This window comes from Gregarina niphandrodes, assembly GCF_000223845.1.
Source record: "Gregarina niphandrodes unplaced genomic scaffold scaffold00004, whole genome shotgun sequence".
In the NCBI taxonomy this organism is placed as follows: Eukaryota; Apicomplexa; class Conoidasida; order Eugregarinorida; family Gregarinidae; genus Gregarina; species Gregarina niphandrodes.
Genome location: NW_011645775.1, coordinates 227223 through 239651, shown reverse-complemented (window position 1 = coordinate 239651; position 12429 = coordinate 227223). Strand labels below are relative to the sequence as shown.

General features: G+C 49.5%; 3 protein-coding genes across 3 annotated transcripts; 1 reads left to right on the top strand and 2 right to left on the bottom strand.

Moving 5' to 3' along the window:
- Positions 1 to 225: 225 nt before the first annotated feature.
- Positions 226 to 1389, top strand: GNI_030760 (hypothetical protein; the record flags this gene model as incomplete). Its single annotated transcript, XM_011130853.1, has 1 exon — positions 226 to 1389. One exon carries the CDS (start codon positions 226 to 228, stop codon positions 1387 to 1389), a length of 1164 nt encoding a protein of 387 aa, XP_011129155.1.
- A 62-nt stretch (positions 1390 to 1451) lies between these two features.
- On the bottom strand, positions 1452 to 7874 carry GNI_030750 (putative transmembrane protein; the record flags this gene model as incomplete). Its single annotated transcript, XM_011130852.1, has 2 exons — positions 1452 to 5434; positions 5525 to 7874. 2 exons carry the CDS (start codon positions 7872 to 7874, stop codon positions 1452 to 1454), a joined length of 6333 nt encoding a protein of 2110 aa, XP_011129154.1.
- Positions 7875 to 7936: 62 nt separating this feature from the next.
- On the bottom strand, positions 7937 to 12096 carry GNI_030740 (putative transmembrane protein; the record flags this gene model as incomplete). The annotated part of the gene is made up of 2 exons (XM_011130851.1): positions 7937 to 11795; positions 11996 to 12096. 2 exons carry the CDS (start codon positions 12094 to 12096, stop codon positions 7937 to 7939), a joined length of 3960 nt encoding a protein of 1319 aa, XP_011129153.1.
- Positions 12097 to 12429: the final 333 nt, after the last annotated feature.

Here is a 12429-nt window from a genome sequence, read left to right as displayed (position 1 = left end):
GTCGTAACACTCGTTTCTTGTCAAGGTATCTGCAGGCTGTTCGCATCGAACTTATCTTTCAATGAGTTTTGTCAAGTGATAACCTGTATTGCGAAAATCCTTACACAATATGAGAGCGACCGTCAGGAGTGGATTCTCGCGTATAGCTGTCTTACGTGTCTTCTCAGGGACACAGATTTGATAAACTTATACGGACTAATGTGTCTGGACTACATACTTTCCGGAATGGAGATTAGTGAAAGAGAAGCCGACTCGAACAGGGAATGTGGTCTAGAATGCAGTCCGAAATTTATGAATGATACCTTAAACGCTGTGTGCTCCTTCATGTATCTTGAAGGCGAGGTTTCTGTATTTTGGCGAGCCTTGACATTCAGATCAAACCTCGCGACAACCAAGGTTGCAGTCATGGAAAACGCGGTCATGGAAAACGCGGTCATGGAAGAGGCCGTCATGGAAAACGCGGTCATGGAAAACGCGGTCATGGAAGACGCAGTTATGGTAGACGCAGTTATGGTAGACGCAGTTATGGAAGCGGTAACCAAGGGATCCACATCGTCTATGCCTACAAACCTTCCCGTACCGACAATTTCGGCGAGCCATCGTCTAATATTCTTACAATGGTTAACTCTTAGTATTCAAGACAATTTGTTGTACAACCGCAAACTGGATGAGACACATTGTATTTTGCGACACTTACTGGAAAGAGGAGGCCTACTAACGCCAAAGACAATCTTAGGCTTGATTAAGATTCTCGTGGAAAATTATGAGCCATGTCAGGAGGTAGTTGATACACTTCTTTTATTGTTGCGGTCTATTAATGAGGAAGACATCGCAGCCCAAAAAGAAGTATTGGCGACCTTTAAACGAGCGGGCCAGTCTTTCAAAACCATTTTGTTCGACTTCCTGAAACTCGACACGGAAGCCGTCAAGAAATTGGTCACCGATCCCGGGACTTGCTCTGCTTGCTGCGATCGCTTCATACTCTTATCACAACTAATCGGAAAGTCGCTAACTGGGCCACTAGGCTCCGAGACAACCGTAACCTTGACACGGGAGGATATTGAGGCTCATTGCATGACATGGAGTTGTCAAACATTGAGGGAATTGATCCAGCGCAAGACTCACTTGGATTTTGTCCACCCAAATGCATCCGGAAAAAACGTGTGCACACATAATTGTTACATTCAGAATGAGATGTACAAGACCATAGAATCTCCCTGTACTGAAAAAGAGTTAAGATCTGCGGCTGTATTTGGAATATTGGACCAGTACGTTGAACGCGCCGAACATGACAACCACCGGGGATCCACTGAATCATTGATTAAGCCGCCTGAAGATATAGAAACTGCGCTGCGGCGCGAGCTTGATGAATTCCTAACGGATCTGTAGGCTAAGGAGTCCTTGAATCACATCACAGGGCCATCACGAGGGAGTGAACTCCGTGTTTCCATTTAAAGCGTGACTTTGAAAGCGAGATTGGTTTTGCAGACGCAATGGGATAAGGAGACACAAGAGATTTTGAAGACGAGGAGCTTGTTAAGTAGGGTTACGATTTCAGAGTTCGACGTCGGTGTATCTTGGCTAAGAGGGTTTTCTAAGAGGCCTGATATGCAGCCGTTGCTCTGATCGAATACGAGGCCAAGTGCTGTGGGGAGAGGGGGGCTGATGGTCCACCTGACAACGGAGGTGTCCATGCCGCTGACCACAGGTATGAGGCGAACGTATTGGCCCAGACGAAGTACACTGTCCGATTCCATGAATCCCTCATACTGAATATGGACCGGCACGGCATCGAGCATGACATGTTTCTTGTCGAGGTAGGCTGACCGATTGCGTTCCCAGAGGGCTTCCTGTCTTTTCTGTTCCAGAAGTACCTCGTCCACGTTTTCTCCAAGTATATCAATCAGCTTAGACCTGAGCTGCGCGTCCATTACATTTTTAGATTTTTGAGGAGACCCTTGTAACGACAGAGCTCCAGCAACGGCCGCCGCACTCTGTAAGGTAGACGTACCGCCCGATACGGTCGCGAAACTTTCCTTAGCGATGGCAATAAACCCGAAGAGAATCAAGAGGAGGATGACGACCATGGCAACCGATTGTGCTTCATCAGCATGCGTTATTTTAAGTGATTGTACGAGATATTCCGGCAAGTAGTTTTCGAATATGGCTTCGAACCCACTTGAAACTTCTTGCGCATCTAAAAACAGATCTCGATTTATATCGAGCGCTGCAAACATTCTTCTTTGGATATAGCTAGGCATTTTTATTTTCATGTATCTAATTGCGTGATCCAGCGCTTGATAATTCATCTTCCGTCCTTGTAACGCTGTTAGCACCTGTATAACCCCGCTAAATTTCATTAGACCATGTTCATTAATATCCCATTTATTCCAGTCTTTGATTATCGGATCCAAATTCAGATCGCTGCCTATCCTCATTCTTATGAAGCATCGTAGGGATTCCGGCCACAGACCATCATATAGGATGTTTGGCAAACACATTTGTAGTCTTGATATGTTTACAACCTTACCCTTATATGGATCATTGCCAGTTAAATCACGATCTAGAGTCCAGTGGTGATGCCCGATGGTCATAAACCCTTTGGGTAAGTCATTCCAGATACCAGATTCGTCTTCAATTGATATATTCAGCTCGCTTAATAATTGTCTAAACATCCATTGAGTTAGACAACCTTTAAAATCCACAATATCGTCACCGGAATACACTGGGACAAAATACATGTCAATTAGACACTTAGCATATGCTCCAACACTTTTTGAACGAGCTGATCGATCTACTCCAGATCTTGTGTCGTCGATTGAACTCATAGAATCTTTAAAGTTGACGCCGCGATGCTGATCGACCTGGACACCGCTGCTACGTTTCAAGCCACCGCTAGCACGTGGCAAACTGATATTGCGTTGTAAATTATTGCTAGGTTGTAAACTACTTCTAGAACTGCGTAAACTATTACTAAAAGCCGCTCCTGATTGCTCGAAATTTCCGCAGCTACGTTGCTCCGTTTCAGGGCCGTCATCGGTAATGCCGGTGCCCCCTACAGTGGTACCAGTTAGGATGTTTTGTGCGATGATGGATCGCATCAAACGGGACATTTGCGGGCTGATGGATAGCCGTAGTTGATTGGCAAGTAATTCATGACTAATAATGACATGGGTGTGATCTATATAGCGTTGAACACAACTGAGTAGTTTCGCCTTTGAAAGGAACCCGCCAATTTCAGATACGGTGTTAAAATGGTAAAGAAGATCGTCCGTTTCGTCAGCACCATCATACAGATAAAGTGTCCAATCGAACACGGTTTCTTGCTCGCTATATTCCGAGACTTGTATATCCATATCGCTCGAGATGACGTTATGATTATTTCGAGTGGGATCCAGAAGACCCATCTCAGCCACGCAGGCGATGCCTCCAGCTAAAGACACCTGGTTTTCTGTCAACAATAGAACCGCTTCATCGGCTAACTCTGATGGCAAGAAGTAACAGTTAGAGCTAAGTCGGTTGAATATAAGCTGAGTGTACTTCGAATTTAGCAGCTCTATTTTGTCCTCCTCTTCCTTCTCCAAGGCCTCACGGATAGCACATGGAAGCAAATACTGACCATCTGTGACACCTAAAAGTCGTAATAACAAGGAAAATGAATCTAGCCATAAATACTCTGAAAACAAGATATCCAGTATCATGTCAATGTCAACCAACGTAAATGATTCAGCATACGCCGCAGTGCCTTTTTGCTCAAGCATGGAGGTGTTTAGTAGAAGCTTAGATAGAAACGTAACAGCCGAATTACTGGCAGGATATATACCCCTTATCGTCCTTGTTTTAACACTAATCTGAAGCAGATCAAAGCTAGAGTCGAGTTGTACGAGAACGTTAGTGGGCAAACCCGGAGAGATATCCTTGGACTGGAACTGCCATTTTTTTAGCAGACCCAGTTCATTTAAAACCAACGTGAAAAGCATAATACGATACTCCATTCGACAAGAATCCACTACTCTCGGGTAGTTCTCGCACCAAGCTGTGATCTCGTTGTACTTCTCACCCTTGACACTGTTCCATCGTTGGTGCGCATGGTAGGCTGTCTTGGGACACCCCTGAAGAGCGTTGATCGTCTGGGAATGTAGGCCATGATGCACGATGGGATAGGACCGCTGCAACACAGTTTTCGTCTTAAGCTGGATCTTCTGCGTAATAATCTCGTCAAAAAAATTCGTAATCTCCGCCTGCACATATTCGTGGCTCTTTATCACATTTATATACTGCCGGATCTTCGTGTCCACATCTCCAATCGAACGCGCATAAGCACCCTTCAACGCGTCTAATAAAACCGGACCTACACCACGCGCTCGATCTCCACGTCTGCGCCGGCCCCTCGCCCTCACACTCCCACTGCTCTCATCACTACCACTGCTCTCATCACTCTCACTGCTCTCATCACTCTCACTGCTCCCATGACTCCAGGCATTCATGCTCACATCACGCCTACCCTCGCCATCCCTGTCCTGATCCTTTTGGGGATAAAGGTTCGAAACCCGGGGTGTATAAATCGAGGAATCTCTCGGCGGTACGAGACTGTTTTCGGCGACCAGTTGTTCGAGAGTTAAGCACTCAAGAGGGTGCACGAATTCGCGTTGCAATTGAGCGAGCGTTTCGCCCAGCAAACGTGTGTCTGCGACGAACGCGGCGCAGGCTGGCGAACATGGCGCACCCGAGGCGATGGCCATGGTGTTGAACAATACTTTCAACTCAGCCTTGTTCAACGTTTCCGGGAACTCCGCCTGTTTGAGTATTACGTCTTCGTCCGCCGCCCCCCATTGCGCCTCCTCTTCCGCCGAACGTTCCCACAGCCCCTCGCCCATCTGCGCATCCTCACCGCTGATCACCAACACCTTAGTCGAATCCTCCGGCTGTTTCGTCGGGTACAGTAACTCGTAGTGCTGGTCCAACAACGACTGGTCCCCGGGCCGAATCTTCTCCCCGGGACGGCCATCCATCCGGTCTCCGGCACGGTCCCCTTCCCTGGTTCGGCCACCCTCCCCCAGTAAGCCTTCCAGAAGTTCCGCCTGGTTTCTGCCCTCGGTCCGCCCCCCCTCGGCCCGGCCTCCCGGCAGGAGGTGCGCAGTGCTGTAGTAAAGGGAGAGTTCTTTGATGGAGGCAATGTCTTCCAGTACACTGGCGGGGTCGACTGCGCACTTGGTGAGCCATTGGCGATACTCGTATGCTGACCAGAAGCGGTCGCCGTCGTCGTCGATGTAGAGGAAGACGGCTTCCACTTTGTCCATGAAGGCCAGGTCCTGTGCAGGTGGGTAAAGTTCAGCACAGAGCACAGCGAGATCAAAATAAAGCCTCTGGCTACGACGGTGATCTTTCCACTGAGCGAGGTGTGAGCCCACACTCGTTTTAGCCAAAGCACCATCTGCTAGCAAGACGATCTCATGCTGTGCCAAAAGTGCCGAGAGCCTTCGACTGAGTAGCCGTGCTACAGCACAGCCCAGTAGATACTTACCACACTCGAACTCTGACTCCAACCCTTGTACTGAACCTGTGCCATCCACGCAGTACTTATGCCCTGCCCTTGCCTGCACCACCTCTACTACCCATCGCCGTCCGTGCAAAGCAGCCACGTCCAACACTGGCACACGTCCCGACTCCACCGAGGCCAATCGTTGCGCGGCGAAACCGCCAGTTCGTAACGGACTTGCGGCAGAAACCAACCTTAACGACTCCACCCCGGGCAGTCCCCCCCGTGCCATCACCCCCGGTGTAAGGTTGCCCGGCATTCCGGAACCCAAGCCGCGGACCAAAGGCACGAGGCTGCAGGCCTGTGAGGCCCGACGCGAGGGCTGATCGGAAGGCCGGCGGACGCCAGGTGGGGACCAGAGTGAAAGTGTAGATGTGTGCGAAAGCGATTCGGAAGTCGAGTGAAAGGCGCTACTGAAGTAGTGTGTGTCCTTTCGCACATCTTTGAGTGCGGTCGTTTCGAAGACGATGGAGGTGCGGCGGTTGGATTTGAGGGAGCGGTAGGAGCGGGTGCCGGTGCAAGACTCGGAGGAGTCGCTGTCTGTGTCGCGCTCTTTGCCGTCGTGTTTGCTCAATTTCTTGAGTGAGTAGCGCACGTGTCTAGTCAGCTCATCCATGGCGGTGCTCGCGGGAATGAGTGCGGACGCGGGGATCCGGAACTGTTCGCGCCATTTGCTGAGGCAGATGCCCAGCAGACAGGACGCATGTTCGCTGACGAATCCTAAAATCCACTTCCGCGCCTCTCGGTAGCGTTGCCGTCGCACGTGTACGAGATACACAATCGTGCCCAAACAAGCCGCTATCGGAATGAAGCGGTCAGTGGTGATCAGACCAGCAACCATGAGCCAGCCGAGAGAAGAGATTAGCATACAGCCAGCGATCGCGTAGCCAAGAAATAGAAGAGGGCGCACGACACCATCGAGAGGATCGTAAGTCAACTGTAGGGCGTTCTGTACGTACGGACTGAGCACACTGCATACTGCAATGAGCAGCAGACATACTAAATTCGGAATCAACGCGTGCGTGAAGGTCCGGCTCGTCAGAAACACAGACTTGTCCGAGGCGAGGAAAATATCAACTATTACCTCTGAATCGATATCGCGGGAGCGATCCCTATACACCTGCCGCGCAATGAAGTCATGGATCAGAAGCAAGCCCATTACAGACACGCTTGGGGTGATATTCAGAATGATGCGACTGAAGCTAGCAAAGACGTAAATTATGGTTGGAATGAACTCGAACAAGTAGAATTTGGGACTCATGAAACGACCAGGGAGCCCGACGAAGACGTACAGGAGCTCTCCCAACCAACCGGTATTCAACAAAAACCGACTCGGATCATTGTTGTCCATGAAGTCAATTCCCGCTCCCGTAGCCGCTCCCGCGGCCCCCGTTGCGCCGACGCGACGGCCTTCTTTGTTCCAGTTAGTGAGCATGGCACTTGCGTTCTTGCTAGAGCCGAATCCGCCGACCATGTTGGATTCGTACAATTCAGAAGGCACAAGGTTATAGAGAGCGTTGATCACGTCTGAAGAACGGGCCCAGTAATGACTGTCCTGCTCCAATACAATATCCGGTAGAATGGTCAGGACCAGAGACTCCGTCTTTAGAACATCCAAACGACGTTCAGATCCAGAGGTATACTGGTTATATACGAACTCCTGTATACTACTACCGCTTGCATGCTCCTCTATATCGACCCTCGCTCCTGACCCGGGCAACAATTGAGTATGCGTCATAGTTGCCAGGATACCGGTAGTCTGTACCAATAGCTGTCCGGGAGTAAATTTATGGCGGCCGCCTGTCTCGAAAGGAAGAGTTTCTCTAAGATTGGGAATACACCGTACTTCACGCTTCTCACAGCGTAGACCGTATCCCTCCAACACCAGCCTGTTCACAGACTGCATTTCCAGTTTGTGAATGTGGCAGAAAGAGGCATAAGCGAACTCGAAGCGTGAAAGTGTCATAGTTTTAGTAATAAAGAAGAAGTGCGATTGAGCGATAAGTTGAGTCGGTTCCGCGACAGGTCGGGCCACAATGGCCACCTTTTGCCAAGATTGGTTGGGTCGAAATTGAGCCTGAGCAAGCCAATTGAGTCGCTGAGCACCGGCCTCAATGGCTCGGACAAATTCTTGGACTAAATTGGTTTCCGCATCCAGAATTGCAAATTCCAGTAAGCAATCCTTAGCACAATTGGGTCCTAACTTCCATGTGACCGTCACTTGACAACCAGAGTGGGCAACGTACCCACATAAGCCAGGATCAAATGTTATAGCATGACCCTCAGCGTTTACATTTTGGGAGAACACGACCGACTTAAGAACCGAAGGATTCATTAAACAGCTCATTGCTCCCCAGGTGGATCTGCTGGAGAATGTGTGCAAAGGAATATCAATACCTACATCATTGAAATTACCAGGTGCCTGTAAATTGAGACTAGTTGGCTAATGAACGTCTTTCGTTCTATACGTGCAGTTGCAATCCATTCTTGAGTATAACAATCTGCCACTCCGACCAAAAGTTCTTCTGATTCAAGCTCAAAATTAACATGTGCGCGGGATCGATATCTTGTAGAAAATCGATTCTGCCAACTTGCACTGCCCATACCACTGGCATGCGATCGTATAGGAGTACCGCATTGGCTGGTGCTACGGTGGCTGGTGCTACGGTGGCTAGAACGTTTGGATCTGAAACCTCCAAAATCGGATCTGAAAAATCCCGATTTGAATGTAGGCTGACGATTATATTCGGTCAGATTATCTACGCTAAGATAATCATCCAGATCCACTAAAGTATCAGTCGTGACACCTCTAGGTGTTAGGTCTGTAGCGAATATAATAACTTTGTATTTATGCGCTCTCACTCCGAAAGGGAACAACTTAATATTATGGAACTGTATTGTAAGTTGTAAGGGCTTAGAGCTGGTGCAACATTTATTTATGAAATAAGGTAGAGATCTAACAGATGACCTAGATAGCAAGCTGAATAAACCTAATATTGAATCAGAAGCAGATATCTGTCGATAAAGCACAACCGGTTCACTCCAATCAGAAATTTGGGTCACATATCTATTAGCTTTCATTAATCGCACACGGTATACATGATCCATTCGTAAACTGTAATTCCCTCGTCGTCTTCCCATACAGACAGCTGGTATTATCAATTCACGCCGATCCCCGGCGACGGTCTCTGTAACATGCACTTCTTTCGCAGGCATCCAAAACGCTATTTCGTCCGGTCGTAGCTTCGCATTTCGCAAGACCTGAGATTCTAAAAACTTATTGGATCGATCATTAGAAGCCATATTCTTATTAACCTTGCTATACGATAGATCTTTATTATTGCTCTTGCTACCTGACACTATCGCTGACATCAGATTGCCGTTAGTTAAGCTTGGCAGACTGCTTGGCAGACTGCTTGGCAGACTGCTGAGTAACTGCGATGTGTCAGCAGACTCCTTATGTGCAGACTCCTTATGTGCAATTTCCCTATGTGCAGACTCCTCATGTGCTCGTCGTTGTTCTTCAAGCATGGCATTCATTGTTACATCACGAATCACTACGCAGATCCGCTCGAAGTCGTGTTCGCTCGTCTCATTCCAACGACACAATAACCCCTGCCGTCGCGGGTCACTGGAGTAATAACGCGTAACAGTCACTCTCCACGGACTACTAGGTACTGAACTAGCACCAGCACCTACGCCAGGACCAAAGGCGTGGCCAGTACTTCCGCCAGGACCAGAGGCGTGGCCAGCAGTAATCGGGCTGCCGAGGGCGATTGAGTGGTCCAGTCGGTAGCTGTTGGAGATAACGATGAAGTTGTCTTTGTAGTAGCCATTGTAGACGTGTTCGACGGTACACAGGTGGGTCCATCGGAGGAAGTAAACGGCCAGCCCCCCGGAGAGAAGTAGGTTGATGAACAGGCTCACAGTGAGGGAGAAACTGTCTCGATCTTCCATGGCAGGTCGGGCAACAACAGTATCTATGACAAGTGTATAAATTGTACGTATGTATTGATTATTGATATTAAGGGCTTCAAGAATGAAGCGGCTGCCAACCTTGGCTTCTTTGAAGGAACGTGCCATAAGACGGAATTGATCCTTCATGAGATCGTCGATGCAATTTTGGAGTCCGTAGTAGGCGCGAGTAGGAATAACAGCGTGTGTGTCGGCGTCGATTACGGGACAAAAAAGCCCCTGATGATGAAGGCTAACGAACTCAATTTTGGGGTCCAGAATACCACCGGTAAGAAGGACAAGGTGGAGCAGTTTGCTTTGGAGTGCGACGCCGCTAATAATGTTCCATCGGATCTGTGGACGAGGTGAGAAACGGTCGATTTTATTGTCGACAAGTTGGTGTGTGTTGGGACCCAAGACTTCGATCCAAAGAATGTACGAGTCATATTTATTATCCTTGAGCCAAAGATTCGCGTCCAACACTCGTGATTCAGAGCTTTCCGTCCAGCGTACGACGTCCTGCCCGCGTCCGTGCCAGTGGAAGAGTTCGTAGTCTTTGGCGTCGTCATCGCTCATGTCGTAACCGTTGAGCACGTACCAGTACACAGGTGTGTGCGAAAGCGTGAGTGTGCACTTGAGATGCACATCTGTATGCGCCAACACATGGTTGTCCGCGTCTGCGTCGTCGTCCTGGTCGTCTTGGTCCAGGAATCGCCGCAGCTGCGCCGCCTCCAAGCGTCCTCGGTTAACCGTGACTTTTTGGCGATTGCCCGACTCGTCGTCGAAATCCACACTGCCATCCGTATGGATACTCATCGCGTCCAGGTAGTCTTCCGGCACAATCATGGTTACTGTGCTATCCGTCCGGATCACGACTGGGTACGGTCCTCCGTTGATGTACAGTTTAGGCCCCTCCACCCAGCCGTTCCGCCAGAACGCCGACCAGTCACTCATGAACTCCGACTCTCCACGGCCGGTACCAGCGGCGCCTCCACGTCTAACTCCAGCATCCCCATTAGCCGGAACGGGTGCTATGGGTGTCCACTTGGGGCTGATGCCAATATCGATGAAAGTGCCGCCTTGGCCGACGAGATGATAGCTTCGAGCGCGGACTTTATTGAGGACGGCTTGAGCATTGTTTGCATCTAGGACAAATTCGTCTTGAACGGTGATGGCGCTGCGTGCGGCAATGAGTGCTGCTTCAGCGTTGATGTTGGTATAGATATGTAAGTTGCGGAATTCGTACCAGCTGGGGTGTGATGCGTGTATGACGCATGGTAGATAGAGTGAAGGTGAAGTTCGTCGTACGTCAACATATACTTGGTCTCCATTACGCACATAGCCCGGGTCATGTGGCCGTAAGAGAAGACGGGTCCAGCTGAAGTTTTCAAGAGTATGTGCCCACGTCTTGATGTTAATTACAAGTCCAGGTAGACTGTCATTGGTAACAAAAATTAAATTACAGTGCCGAATGTTAAATGTCGCCGAGACTGGAACCATATGCAAATATGAACTATTCACTGCCACTCTTGCCACAACAAAACTTACAAATGGTAACACTAATAATAACACCATTACAAACACTACCAGTTGCTTCCATGGTGGCTTTATCTTCGGTGCCGTCGTGCACACACCCGGCACACACTCTATCTCCACTGGCCTCTTCTGAGCTAAATACGCAGGCAATGTCTTACGACCTCCCGCAGGTACCACACCAGCAGATGTATCATGTACCAACTCCGGCGGCTGGCCTTCATCCAAACTGTACCTACCACTTTCACCAAAATGAACACGCTGTAAAGAATTCGCTGCGCTCGTCGGAATCTCAATTGATGATACAGCCACCAACTCGCTCTCACGAAACTCATCCTTACGGAACACCTCCTCACGCAATAAGTCGACATGCGACACGTCCCGCAATGGTGACGTACTCGACTCAACTACGCTCCCACTGTGACTCCGTAAACCACTCTGGCTTCGCAGAAGACTGCGGCTTCGTAAACCCCCCTGGATCTGGCTCTTGACGCCACTCTGACTCTTGACGCCACTCTGGCTCTTGACTCGGATAAGGGTGTCATACTGTATGTAACGATCTCTGTGGATAGAGCCGATGCTTGGGGGTCGTGACTTGAGCGCCGACCTGGCCGCCTTCTCGACCGGTTGCAGACCTCCTTCCGTGGCGGTTTGCTCGCAGATCCCGGCTACCGAGCCGCTGCATTGAGTCTCTATTAAAGACTCACGAGTAAACCCTATCGGGGTCGGCCTTTGGATCTTCTTCAACAATTCTCCCTTCCGGTGCACCCTCAGTGGCGGTTTGTTTTTCATCTGTAAAAACCATGCTCTCTATGCGCCCGTGTGAACGCAGTGGTACTTAACGGACTGCCCAAACTATTCCTGGACACGTAACAACTTCGCTCCGAGCGTGGCTCGACACTCCGAAGAGTTCTCAACATGTGCCTGCAAACACAGTTACGGCCGGCCCCAAAAATATTCATGGCTTACATGGCTTTGGCAGTCATCTCCTGCACTGCTTGCTCGTTCTCATACAGCACCTGTGCTCGAACAGGGGTTTGGTCGGTCTCGAGAAAGGCGATGCGACCCATAAAATAAAAAACTCTCCCTGCAAGTTCGCCGGTGTCGACTTGGATCCAATACCGACGCCTCAACACCGACCCAATAAAAAGGTCTCACAGCAACTCCATCCCGCTTAGTTGCTCGACTCGGTTGGTCAACTCGGTTCGTCAACTCGGTTCGTCAACTCAGTAAACCTGGCCAACCCAGCGGACAAGGCAGTTGCCGTTGCCGTGCAGGATTCCGCGATACCGTTACTGTTGATTTAACTGCTTTATCTGCAGACGCTTCGAGTGTAACCAAATATCCAAGGCGACCAAAGGATCCTAGTAAAGGAAAGGTTGTGGTAGGGTCGGGAGCAGGAA